General features: G+C 46.8%; 1 protein-coding gene across 1 annotated transcript in view; it reads right to left on the reverse strand.

Annotated features, from left to right (window-relative positions):
• The window catches only part of LOC131262619 (protein vein), a 29,454-nt gene extending 16,858 nt beyond the window's left edge, over positions 1 to 12,596 (reverse strand). The window contains exon 1 of the mRNA XM_058264666.1: positions 11,285 to 12,596. Within this exon, the coding sequence (XP_058120649.1) occupies positions 11,285 to 12,596 (1,312 nt within the window). The remainder of the gene's footprint in view (positions 1 to 11,284) is intronic.
• Between the last annotated feature and the right edge of the window lie 1,038 nt (positions 12,597 to 13,634).

Below are 13,634 nucleotides of genomic sequence, written 5' to 3' on the forward strand. Positions count from 1 at the left end.
ATGTTTTACTGTGTGTCTTGAATTTAAATTAAATACAGTCGGACGTCGATTATCCGGGGCCGGATTAACCGGGGGGCGGATTATCCGGGGGTCTTGCAACTGACAACTGCACAACCGGGCTTAAATGTTTCCATGAATATTAGGTTGGTTCACAACATTTTGTAGCAATAATGTGTCAAATAAATTTTCTCTGATCGAAAATAGCAATAAAAATACCATAGGAAAATAATTCAAACATTTTTTATGATTAATCAACTAACTGGAACTGGTCAAAAGTGAACTAGCCGAGACTCAAACCAGGTATTATAAACGTATTTTAGTATATGTTCGATTATCCGTGGAATTCGGTTATCCGGGGACCTCTCGGTCCCGACACCCCCGGATAATCGACGTTCACCTGTAATTACCATTTGGTTAATAGTCAAGCATGGAATCTAATATTGTACGATCCATTTTATTTGCAGCTTTATCCCCTAGAGCGTGCAAAATGATGCTGTTCTAAGATCATCATTTAAGAATGGTAACTAATTCGCCAACTAATCCAGAGGTACTGCCGTTTGACTGTTACGATTCGAAAATCTGTGGCATCGCTTATTCCTAGTTTTTTTTTGTATGTTTACTGCTTGCCAACCAGGTCCGTGCACCATTTAAACGCTAAGCCTGTGTGCGTGTTTCTATTTTTTTATATTCTTCATCCACCGGGCAGTCATGGTGATTAGCGGCGCGCAAAACCAGCGTTACGTGACTACTTCCGGTCAGTGGCAGCCAGACGAAGCAGGCGGGCGAAGTTTGCAATTTTTGCCACCGCGAGAGCATCCGCCGCAACATTAATGACAAGCCGCTTTCCCGTGTCTCTGTGTCTCTCCCTCTCTGTCTCTCTCTCTCTCTTTCTGCCTTTCCCACCCAACTGACACACGGCGGCCAAACAAAAGGGATCACACCACGGCAAGATGGATCAACTTGTCTGTATCTTCGCGTTCGCTCCTCTTCGGTGCTACATTTGGCAAAACAATTTCGCAAACAATTGCAAACGAGCGGGAGCGGTCGGGTGACAGCCCGTGGTGATGTGGGGTGGAAGAATTGGCAAACTACTTGAGCCAAAACTCCCAGGAAATGTAGGGAACTAAAATCTGCGCCATCAGAAGGTTTGGTTGGCTGAGCGGGAAAACAAAAACAAAAAAGGTACTTTAAAACGCAACATAGCGGAACATGCGCCAGTGGCTTCACCGTTTCGCTCTATGATGCAAAACGCAACGAGAGGCTTAAAAATGAAAAATGTAACGCCGAATAAGAATCCAAAAGAAACCGCACATACACTATCTGCTGGTCCCATGGCGTCTGGCTCTGAAGGAAATGGCGCAAAGTTGGACACAATCCCACGAAAATGAAACGATCACCAACGTTCGCGAATTACAACCGAAACCTTCCGGGTGGACTCCGGGTGGTCCCGCTTCCGGTGTGGGTTCGTCGCACGCTAGGAACAGATTCAGATGCAACGGTTCGACTTCTTGGAGAAGTAAGAAGACATCATGCGATTGTAGGAACATTGGTGGCAGCTTAATCGTACCTTCTCGGTGGTTGTTCTCGAACGACAAGGCAGTCGTGAAAGAGAAGGTGCCGAGGATTATGTGCAAACGCTAACCTGGGCAGCAGCAGAATAGATAGAAAACTTTAAACCCAAAAGTCCGCCGACGAGAATGGAACGAATGGGAAATGGTGTTCGGTGCTTGTCATGAGAGGCTTTTACGTCCATGCGATTCTTGTAGTGCACCTGTGCGTGTGTGTAAGGCGGGTAGTTTTTCATTTTGGTCAATTGGCTCCCGTGCGAAAACCACGCGAAACTGCGCGCGCTGATCGTGCTTTGTGTCGCGATCAATGCATCCATTCCCAGGGCCAATTTCAATCAATCAATTCGCTACAACTCATTTAGAGAAAAACAAACCTGAGAGACCAAAATCAATCAGGGATTCAACATTTTCGGTTGGTTTTAAATTTGATTCACGCTGGAGAAACGAGAAAACCCGTATGGCGAAGTCAGTTTACAGTTTACAATCCCAATCAGGCTACTGAATTTTTATTCATTTCAGTGTGTGTGTTTTTTACAAATTCTAATATATTATGAGAAACTAAGAAATATTACATAATATATTTCTTTAAAATAAAGAAAGGAAAGGAGTGAAATTAAGAGATGTAAAAGCACAACGCAAAGTAAAAACACGCACAGTACAATTTAAAATATTTTCTAATATTGCCCAAAGCTGAACTAACTACTTGTATAAAATTCATCATCGTAGAAAATTTTTAATAACTATTATAAAAGCATGAACTAAATAAATATTACGTCCAAGTGTCTATTTTTTGTGTGAATTCGAACATTTGGCATAAAATTAAGGATTAAAATAAATAAGTAGGCAAATTTCGTTATTCACTTTTAGTATCAAGGAAATTTTACGTATCTGATACTAAGTAGCTGAAAGAAACAAGCGAGGATGGACGCCAATGTCCGGAGAATATCCAGCTCCTAACGAAAGGATATCAAGCTGAAGTACCAAAGGAAATTAAAAAAAAAACGGTAAACCCTTACACACTGTTTCAATAAGCATGTAGAGCCATTACTCAGTAGCATTTGTTCGTCACAGAGAGTTTAATGAAAACCAAATACACCCAACTCTCAATTCATTCAGCCCCGAGCCTCTTCTTAACGAGATCTGATAATGGATAGATTTAGTTTATTGGGAAAATTTCTCTATAAATCTATCCTTTTTGCGTTGCTTTAGCTACTGGAGCAATTTAGAAAAAGAAGGTTTGTTTCCCGCAATCGCCGACCTTTGGGAATATCATTTTGGGGAACAAATGTAGTGCTAAAAGTAGCGCTCCGCAGGGAACACCCGAAATACCAACCACCCTTCGGGACCGCAACAAGCGAATCCGGTGTGCCTCTGGCTTTAATCTTCCTCAATTGCGCACAGCGGTGTTTGTTTGGACTGTTTCGGGTCGGTCTGTCTAGCCGTCGGTCGATTAACTCCGATGTTCGTGAATGTTTTGAGAATCCACCGGAGTTGGTTCTTTTCCTCCCCTTTCCGGTGGATTACCGAAATCGGAACCCTCATAGCTGGTGCGCAATGTCTGAGCATTGCCCTTGATTAAAACGTAACGGCGGGGTGGAGTTTTCATTTTTGTTCTATTTTGCCATTTGCCCCCCGTTTGACCCGCGAAGAGAGATATGCCCATTAGATCCTCAAAGAAAGCATCCACCCCGCCACCGATCGTATGCTTCCGCCCAGATTTCGTTTCATTTCGCAAACCATGTAGCGAAGATCGTTCCCCATTTCAATTCGCCGCTTCGCATCCATTAGGACCCTCCCAGCGATGACAGAGGCTCGCGTTTCATACACTTTTCACGTAGTAAGAAAAACAAAGTCGGGAATACAAACATTGCCAGACAGTATTTTTATCGCCAGTACCATCGGCCCCGCCGGTGGTACACGTCAGTCGCGAGAAAATTGCCGGCGAACTCGAAGTAATGTTTTCCTTCCCAGGCCGGCACCGGGCACGACGTTCGGACGCCGACGATCCTCGTCCCCCCCGCGACGGGGTTGTGCAGTGCAAATTATTGCGCCAGTTTGGCAAAACGAAACCCATTATCCGTTAGGGATAAATTCATCACTCGAGGTTTTTCCGTTTCGACACCAACTTTCCTCCATCATTTTGTGTCCCTCGCACCGGCAAGGGAAAAACCGCAGCAGACGTTTTGGGAGACGCAAAGGCCACGATCTTGTGTGTACCTTTTTTTTTTCTTTACGCTTGTGCAGCCTTTGTCCAACACTAATGTTGGTATGTTTTGGTTTTTTTCCTGACCGCTGCAGAGACTTTGAAGGTCACTTTGCGTCTAGGATGTGTCTACCGTCTGCAGTTTGGCGCTCGGTTTGCTTAACGGCAGCGCATAAAACGGCACGCCACTTGGAAAGTGTGTTTGTCTGTGCGTGTTTTTGTCTTTATCTGCACATTTTGCCCTAGTTAACTTTGTGTTTTGGGTTACACATTTTTATTTTTGAAATTTTACACAGTAAAACCAATGTTTTCCCCAACCACCATCAGTCGAGACACTTCGACGATGTATAAAATCATCTAAACCACCAAATTATAATACGGCTGGAGAAAGGAAAGGGATTTCAGTGTCTCTCAGCTCAAAGTTCGGTCGGTTTCGACGAGCCAATGCCATGACCTTTCTTTGCACGAGTGTTTTAAAATCTAGTTAAATAAAAATAGCGTTTCACGGAACCTTCACATGTTATTACGTACAGCAAACGAAGAGGCTCACGAAAAGGTCATCGAGTTGGTTAGTTTGCGTATTTTGTGAAGAGAAACAAGATGATTGTTGAAATACTTTACAAAGTGGCAATGACAATGGCATTGGTAAGTATGAAGGAAAATGTTGGATTTTTGTTTTTTACTAGTTGACATTGTCGCTTCCAACCTCCGCCTTACAATTTACGTACTGCGTGTTATATTGAGAACCTGTGCAGGATCTGTTTTTAAATTTTAAGCAATGCTTCACTCCCACAAACTCGAAACATGATCGAGTACTTCCGGTTGCGGTGGATTGGAAACAAACGGCTTACTGTTAGCTAATAACAAACTCCTCCCCCGCAGCTAAACAGTTCACCCTTCGCCGACTATAGGTGAACTCTACCCAAACTCCACGAGCGAACCTAGGATCTTTTCGCCCTCAGCAACGATCGCGTGTGTTTCCTGTTTTGGCTACTTCTCGCCCATGTGCACGGGAGGCGGTCGGGCGGTTTAAAAAACGCTGAAACATTTCGTCCGTCGAGTCCGCAGGTGGTCTCCGGGCAGGTGAAAAAAGCCGGCCAGAACCGACGGGCCGATCGATTAATCCAAGCCGTGCCCAAGCTGAACACACCCGGACACCGGATGCCAGCTTCGGACATTCCTTGATCCGTCCGCCAGGGTGTCCCGGTGCGGCGAAAGAAAAGCATAAGCGATAAACAAGTAAATAATGTCTATCGAGGCGCGGTGATACTGTTGGATGCTGGATGTGGCTGGGATAAGTGAAAAGAAAACTCACCGCGTGCACTGCGCGTGTGGTGGAAATAGTCTATCGGGCACCTTCATCCCCTCCCCCCCACCCCACTCTTTCTCCTGTCGATGATTTTCCGGCGCTCACTCGACGCCAGATTTTTTTCGAAAAAGTTCCTTCCTTCGGGGGAGGGGAAGGAACATTTTCCTTTGCCGAGTGCCAACTCAAAGGCCACTCGCCGGCAGTGCCGCCCCGGCGTGCCAACGGACACGTTCCAGATGCGGGTTCCGCCGATCGCATTGTATGGCCATGGCAACAGCTATTGCGTCAACGGTGTTTCTTTTCTAGTCGCAATTGGTTCGAAGGGGAAAATTTGCAGCGAATGTTGCAATAACACTTAGAATTGCCATTTTCTTTGAAGAGGTGCCTTAATTTCGACCTACGGATTGGTTTTCAAATTCATTATAATTGACTATCCAACTTTGATGTCCTCTTGTGTAACAGATCGAGAGAAGCTCCTTGTTTATCTTTGAAAGGCAATTATCTTTAATAAACGATTAAACACAACAAAGAAGAACAAAACATATGAAACATAGACAGAATCATTGGCTCTTACCTGTTGTTTATTTTAAATACATCTCGAATCTTTTCTAAGAAAATCAAATTGAGTTGAGTTCAGTACTCCTTAATTCGCATTCTTTAGCTACTTCTTTTGCGTAACGGCTTTGATTATGGGTGCCCATGAGATCTTTTCCTTTTGCATGCGTGATTATTCCGTATTCCAGAAAGTATACCGATCTGTGATACATCATCCCAGGTCAACAAAAGTGGAATTAATCAGAGCCTACTACAAGAAAATCCAATATGTATGCTTTCTGCTCTCGCTTGAACCAAAGTCTGCCGCGTGTGGTTACCAATTAAAAGAAAAAACATGTAAATACTGCCAAATATAACTACTGTGCCGATCATTGCATTCAAACGTTTTGCAACTAAGTCAGATATAAAAAGAACTGCAACATACAAATAAAACAAAACTTGGTCTCCGGATTTGGCTCCAAAATTTGTTAGGTTTATCAAACGGACTGTTTCGGTTAAACCATGATTCACCACAGACGATCGAATGCAAAAATAAACAATCGCGTGCAAATCTCCAAAACCGTTCGCTGGACGTGTGAAAAAGTCATCATAATGAAATTGATCACTTTGTAAGCGATCAGAGCAGTGCGAGGAATACTCGAGAGCGGGCAAAATCGCGTTTTAAATCGTTGTGCTCACTGTGATAATATTTTCTCGCAGGGTTTTTCTCCTGGGGAACTCATGGGCGCTCTTCAGGAGAGAATTTTGGCAGCCTCACATCTCGCGTTCACCTTGTTGATCTCCACAAGGCGCAATCTCACCTCGTTGCTCGCCGGGGTGAACGTTCACGATCGCGGTGATGAGTTATCTCACGCTTCAAATGTGTTCAAGTTCGCGCTGCTCACGTAGTTACCGCCGCAGACAAATTTGATCCGCCGATCATTCGATCATGATTTCGCGGTGTTCGATCTATTGTTGATTTTCCGCCGCGTCCACCGCCGATCGGTTCTTTCGTTCCGCTCCGTTGCGCCACCTACCGTGTATTGTGTTGCTTCACCGCGCTGTCAAACGACCGACCGTTCGGTCCGTTGACAGTTGCCACAGTAGGCGCTCGGATCGTGTCGTCCACACGCAGACGTTCGGAAAACTAAGAGGAAAGCGGAGGGGTGGGACGCACATCGAGATGGAACAGTCGGCAGACACATTACACCGCCGCCCACCCCTCCCCTTGGCCAACATGCTGCCACCTTCCCCGCTTAACCTCCTTTCGAGCGAGAACAAACGAGAGTCGAGCGCGTCGAGGCCCGTCGATGCAAAAATAAAAATTTGAACTCGTGAAAAAGATTTTATAATTAGTCAGCGCGCGGGTGAACGAGCGATGCGACTTTTTCGCCATGTACAACACGTTAACAAACGAACAAAAAAAAGAAACAAAACGAGCACGGGTGGACGCGCACATCACCACGCGCTTGGGGTTGGTCGGTTTTGGATCGGTTTGATCACTTTTTCCTCCAACAGCCACTCACCCCTCACTCAAAGCAATGCAGTAGACGGTCCGAGATGTCTGTATCGGATGATGCGTTTCCACACAGCGCGGGTTTGGCTGAGCCGTTGTAATATGGGTGATTGGCGATCGGGCGATGTTGCTGTTAAGCGCACGATTCCATCGCTACACATTTCGGACTAATTTTGTTGCTCAATTGGATTGTTTGATTGCTTTCCAATGTTTGTTTGTAACAGAAGTCCAACTACATTATTATTATTTACATTTCTGTTTCAACACGATACTGAGCAGCCTCATTTGTATGTTTTCAACAAGAAAACACGGGATGGACATTGGATATTCGAATATTTTATTAGAATTAGAATTAAAGAATAGTTAAACTTATTTTCCATATGAAAAGTGATCTTCTAAAACATTGCAGTCCATCCTGTATGTCCAATGAACAACCGGATTTGATCGCTAATACATTGCTTGTAATATGGAAACGTTAGCTACTGATAAACCTGCCATAACATTTGTTGGATCGAAGAAGCCTCAAATTTACAATCGAGCGAGGTTTTGATAAGAAATCTAAATGTAGTGATCTATGCGTTGATTTGATTACCTTACCGTAAAGATGGCGGTATTTCATGGGTAATTTTCAGCAAGATCTATCACCATCCGGAAGGAAAAAGACTCTTCTGCCAGCCAATGAAATTCTTCCTGTTCTCATCGCCTCTAATCCAATCGTTGTGCATAATTGGTGTAAAACAAAAACAAAAAAAAAACATTCCTGCAGTGTAACGGACGATCCTTCTCAGGCACAGCGGAAAAGAGATTCCAGCCAGATCGTTTCCCATGGTCCACAACTCGTGCAACCGGCTGGAACTGTCACAACACGCGACGCACACGCTCTCGCTGGAGATGGGGCATATCAGACGGGTGCAGCAGGGCCGGGTTGGAGCCGGGTTGGCCAACACACGAGAGCCCCTGAGAGCGTACGGCGTACGTATCGTCCCAAAACGGTCAGTGCCATCGGGGCCCGCCGACCGCAGCGATGGCGAAGGGCCGCGCAAAAGGGAACCGAAACAAAAACAGAAGCCCATCCGAAACCCCATACCCATACCCGGACCGAGAGCGGCTGGTGGCCATTCGGGCCGCTGTCCGATCGATCGCCACTCCAGCTAGAAACACAGTTTTCCCTAGCTGCCACGGCACGGCGGAGGTGGGCGGAAAAGTTTGTGGAAAGCGCATCGACTACGTCAGTTTTTGAACAATGTTTTTTTTTGTAACTGACAACCTTACATGTAAGATTTTGGAATCCTTTCTAAACCTCATAACACAATAAATATAACAATTTATAAAATGCACCGTAAATATAAATAGTTTTTAAGTGCTAACATCCCTTTTAAGTTCTAAAACTTCTTTTTACAAACACTGCAACGTCCGCAATATCATAAAAAATAAATGAAAAACCTCTTTTTAACAGTTAGCAACTTGTCATCAACGCAAACCTGTCAAATTCTTAGTTTGAGTTGAGCTTGTAAACTCAAATAATCATGGTGACGAGGAATATTTGATTCATTGCCGTGATAGTTTGAGTATAAAAGTGCTATGCTAAGTTGATGGAGCGTGGATGTCGTTTAAAAGAAGCTTAAGATATTTCTTTAAACATGGAACTTCAGGACTAGTATGAATTGAATTGAATATTTATTGGTAGAAAGATTTCTTTTGCTTCTTTCGAGAGGAAATTTAGGTTAGGCGCTTATTGATGAGTAATTCGAAACACCAAGAACCCCAATCTGTGATTAACAACCGAGTGTTCCATTGTACTTGTAGAAGCTCGACTAGCCTTCACGTAATCACGTATCATTCACGCGAAACTTATCAATCCACGGCAGTACCATAAAACCGGCTAAACCATAATAAAACCGACTGCGACACCGCAAACAGCAAACGGCAGTCTCTCCCTGGTACGGCCATATTCGGCAATCCGGGTAACTGTCCCTGCTTCATCCCTGCACTCCCACTAGACCCCCATCGCTTACCCTTGCGCCGGCCCGCTCCCACACTTCATCCCTTAGCTCCAGCGGCATTCGGCATACGGCGTACGAAGTTACCCACGGCCTGCGCAGGCCAACCCGGACAGGACTTATTATATGGTAAACGACAACATACACCTGATATTCCACATTTGGTAGGTTAGGATTTACTGTTTTTTCCCCCGCAATTCGCTAGACTTCCTTCGCTCTCTTTCTTCTCCCGGGCCCGCTTCCGGGCCATCCCTCGTTCTCTCCTACCCCGTCCGTCGCCACCGCCCGCTCTCCGCGAGGGGATGCTTCGCAGAGCTAAAATGCAACTCGCGTTGGTGGAGTGTGCAATCTTCACGATCTCTGGCCCGCGTTTGTCTGCCTCCTTCTGCACAGCTACCACTACCATTCTGTCGGTCTCGCTGGGACGTACGCGCTTCGGTGCACTGCCTGGCCTGGCCGCTTCTTGGGCGTTTGTGTTTGTTTGTTTTTATCCGCCCGCCTTTCGCGCTTCGTTTTTCTCCTCCAACCGTCTCTCTCTCTTGCTAGTTTCGATCCATCTAACGCTCTTCGGACGGTGGCGATGGCCGCCAGACGAAAATATTCCCATCCCCGCAAAACCCATCAGACCATCGTGGCGCATTTGGTCGATCAGTGTGCCACAGGCGGCTCACAGGGTGTTTTTCCAGTCGGAAAGGTTCTGGTATTTGCATTCTGGCCAGCGTTCTCTGCAGTCACATTCTGAGACACCGATCATCACACGTAAGATGCACCACCACCACACCGCCGTGGCGATCGTCGACGTTCTTGCATCAAGGTGGGAGTGGTCTAGGGGAGTTTGGGCGTTGCAAATACTGGTGTTGTACCGCGGTGTCACCAGACCGGAAAATTGGTTTTTCAACAGATGCCACCGAAATCGATTGCCTCGTCGGTATGGCGGATTTTAAGTTCGGGTAACGTTCGAGCAGATTCATGCTCGGGACCGAAACGGTGCGGAAGAGTTGGAGAGTAAATCAAAGCGAATCGAAAATGACACTGAAAGCCAATGATCGAAACTCAAGGAGACTAACCTTCTGAGCGCCATTTTAGGTAGCCGATCAGTTCACGGTTTCAAGTTGATCGAAAAGGCAAGAAAATACCTGCATTGCATGTGAGGTTTAGATTTTCAAAAATTCGTAAATTAACTACCATAGCCAAATATTAACATTTATTTCTTTGAAGCAATATTGGCAAAAAAAAGGTCGCAGCATATCATGCAAGGAGCCAGAAACCTTGGGAATATCTTTGACAGGTACGATGATTTTTGTTTTCAATTATTTTTAAGCCAAAAAAAAGTCGGTTAAAGTCGGTCCGAACAGCCTTTGTGGCGTTCTTTGCATTCTTCTGGGAGAACGTTGCTCGTGAGGAACCATTTTCTTACTTGATTTTGGTCGTATCATAGTGACCAAGAGGATTCATGTTCCATCCTTTCGAAACCAAGAGTTTTGGACTACTGTCATTAATATTTTTGGATAATAATCGTGATGGCTTACAAGACTTTTTCCCTTTGTGTACGTGGATATTCAGTCCACTCGAACAGGGGAGGGTCCGGTCTCGGTTGGGATTTGAACCCACGCCGTCCAGGTGGTGAGCCCCGGCGCTCATGTTCCGATTTTGTATTTGGGATGTTTCATCAACAGAGTAAGAAATTGAGACGTTCGGAATATGTTCTGGAGGAAGGCTGCGCATGAAACAGACCAACACAAGTATGATTGTATGAACACTTGTTAAACCAACTGTCACAACAATGGAAAAAACAGAAAAAAGCATTAACCCGACCTGTCCATGAATTAATCTTGATCAAGTCGAATTTCAACGTTTTAGACCCTCTAAAGTCTGCACGTATTCCTTCCTTCTTTTCCCTATCGTAGCAACAAAAAATTTCTCTTGGATGGTTTGGCAGTAAGGTACAGCAATAATTGTGTAGACCTTGTGTCGGTCAACACGCATATAATATCTTCAGAAACCGGGCAATAAGTAAGATACTCAATTACAGGTGTACTCTGTACATACTTTTGGGTACGAAGGGTATCATTTCTTTAAACAATATTTCATTGGAGGTGATCGCAAACTGAAAATTGCGCAAGAATTTAGTAGGATCTAGATTAGTTCACTCACCGTAATTTGGATTGACGCCCTGCAGCACCCCGCTCTCGGACCGCTTGGTCTTCCGTATCGGCTGGCCGAGGATAGTGAAGTTGGTGTAGCGCACGTTCGGCTTCAGGAACAGGAAGTACACCTTGCCTAGCTCGAGCTCCTCGCGCACGAACCCTCGCTCGCGGAACTTCCCCCGAAAGATGTCGCAGTCGTTGGTGGTGGTCAAATTGAACTGCAACCGCACGGTTAACCCTCGCAGCGGTCGTCCCTTCGCCGGCAGCTTGTGCAGTGACAGGATCTCGAAGGTGGCCGCAAAGATCGGTCTCCGGTCGCTCATCGACTTAACCTTCGCCTCGCACACGATTGGTGCCTCGAACGCCAGCGTGGCTGGATCCCGTGCCGAACAGTACCGTCGCTGTCCACCGCCCCCGCCGGCCCCGTTTCGCCGTTGCCCGGGTCGTATCGATGGGTGCTGCCTCGTACCCGGCACCGCCGAATCGCGCCGATTGCGATTAGCGGACGAGTCCGGCCCGACCGCTCGCCAACGTCTCCGGTGTAGCCGGCGACGTTCCGCCTTCTGGCGCATCTGCAGCGCCCAGCGGAGCTGCAGCGATCGTTCGGCCGCGTCTTCGATATCGCGATCCTGCTGGTCACCGTTAATACTGCCGTCGGCTATCGACACCTCTCGCGGATCGCTCCTTCGGTCCTTCCCTCTGGCGGATGGTGGAGTACCTTCGCCATCGGTTGCTCCCGCTCTGGCCGTGGTGAACATTTGGTGCAATTGGTTTGGTTGGTTCGGTGGCCCACTCCCGCGGTGGTGCTCCCTGAGGTTCGATCGGTTGCCGCCGGTGCGCCGCAGAGCACTTCCGGCCGGAAGTGGCTCCCGGGTGGCGGACGTCATCCATGGGATGGAGCTCGCGCTGCTGCCCATATCCACCAGTGGCAGGGGCAGTAGTGGTAGTTGCGCCGGTCTCGTGTACGGCCCGCCGTATAACCGGGGTGGTATTGGACCACCGGACAATCCTTCCACCGCCAGCTGTCCGCCCGTCAGCGGTTCCCGACTACTAATGCTAGTTGGTGTCCTACTGCTATCACTAACATATCTACCACTACTGCTAATGCTGTTGCTGTTGCTGCTAATGCTGCTGCTGCTGCTGCTGCTAATGCTACTGGAGTGACCACCGGTGGAGGTGCCCTGGTGGCCACTGCTTGCAAACGGTGGCGGGGCCAGGTGCATCGTGGCGGCGGTATCACACCGAGCGAACATCCAAACCAGAATTGCTAGCCAAAGGTACATCAAATATTTTACTGGACTCCATTTGCGTAAGTACATGGCGTCTCGTCAGTTTGACTGCTATTGTAGTTTGTTGTGTGTTGTTTATGTTTATCTCTTATCGCACACAGCTGCTTGGTTCCTTTGCTCAGGAATTCTGTGTGTCTGTGTTTGCTTTTCCTGCTCGAGGGTGGAAGCGTGTTCTCGTGTTTGAGAGATCCTTCGAGTTCTTCTGCTCTTCAAGAGATCGCTGGGAACGCCTGGGGGACTTCTGTATTGTCCAACGTCAAATTAAAACAACGAGACACTTCTAGTGTAGACCTCGTTCTCCCGAATACTGGCTGCTACTGTCTCCTCCCGCACAAGATTTTCCAGAACTCCTGCCCTGGAGGAGGATTTCGATTTTTTTCCCTTGCCTCTCCTTCACGTCTCCACTGTCTACACGCCGTTGTTCCGCGAGGGGAACGTTCGCAAAAATAAAAATAATACAATCGAATACGCTCACCACAACTGACACGCAACCGCGGATCTCCACTCGTTCCGGTTCGCGACGTTCATCACCACCTCCACTCCTTAAGGTGCTTCCCGGTAGCGCGGACTGGCTCGGATTTTGGGCAATAATTTAAACTTCTTCGCTGATCGATAGTGACGCATGTCAGTTGATTTCTTCATGATTTTCCGCTCGGTCACTCTGTCTCACGCGGCGACACAACGCGGGCCCAAACGCTCGGTGCTCGAAAGCTAAAGAAAACAAAAAAAGTAGCAACGCACAACTGCTCGAATGAACGCAAGGCGTGGAATATAAACACACAAACAACCAGTTGATAGTCGAGCTATGTAGACACCGCACGCTTTACACACGGCACTTGACCGTCGCGTTATCCTCTGCTCGATTCGACACTTTCGACACTGCTACCCGATCTTTCATTCTGCTGTGGATGGGCATTATTTGGCGTTTCGGAGGCAGGGGGGGCTTTCTAATCTCTTTCTTCCTTCCCCTTGGTCACTTAAACGCAATCGGTTGCCACAATTATATGACCGAAAACTAGAACAGGTATGATCGGTTATTTTTTATGCACCACTGTGTGCACAACGGGA

The sequence above is a fragment of the Anopheles coustani genome, chromosome 2, assembly GCF_943734705.1.
Source record: "Anopheles coustani chromosome 2, idAnoCousDA_361_x.2, whole genome shotgun sequence".
NCBI classification, from domain to species: Eukaryota; Metazoa; Arthropoda; class Insecta; order Diptera; family Culicidae; genus Anopheles; species Anopheles coustani.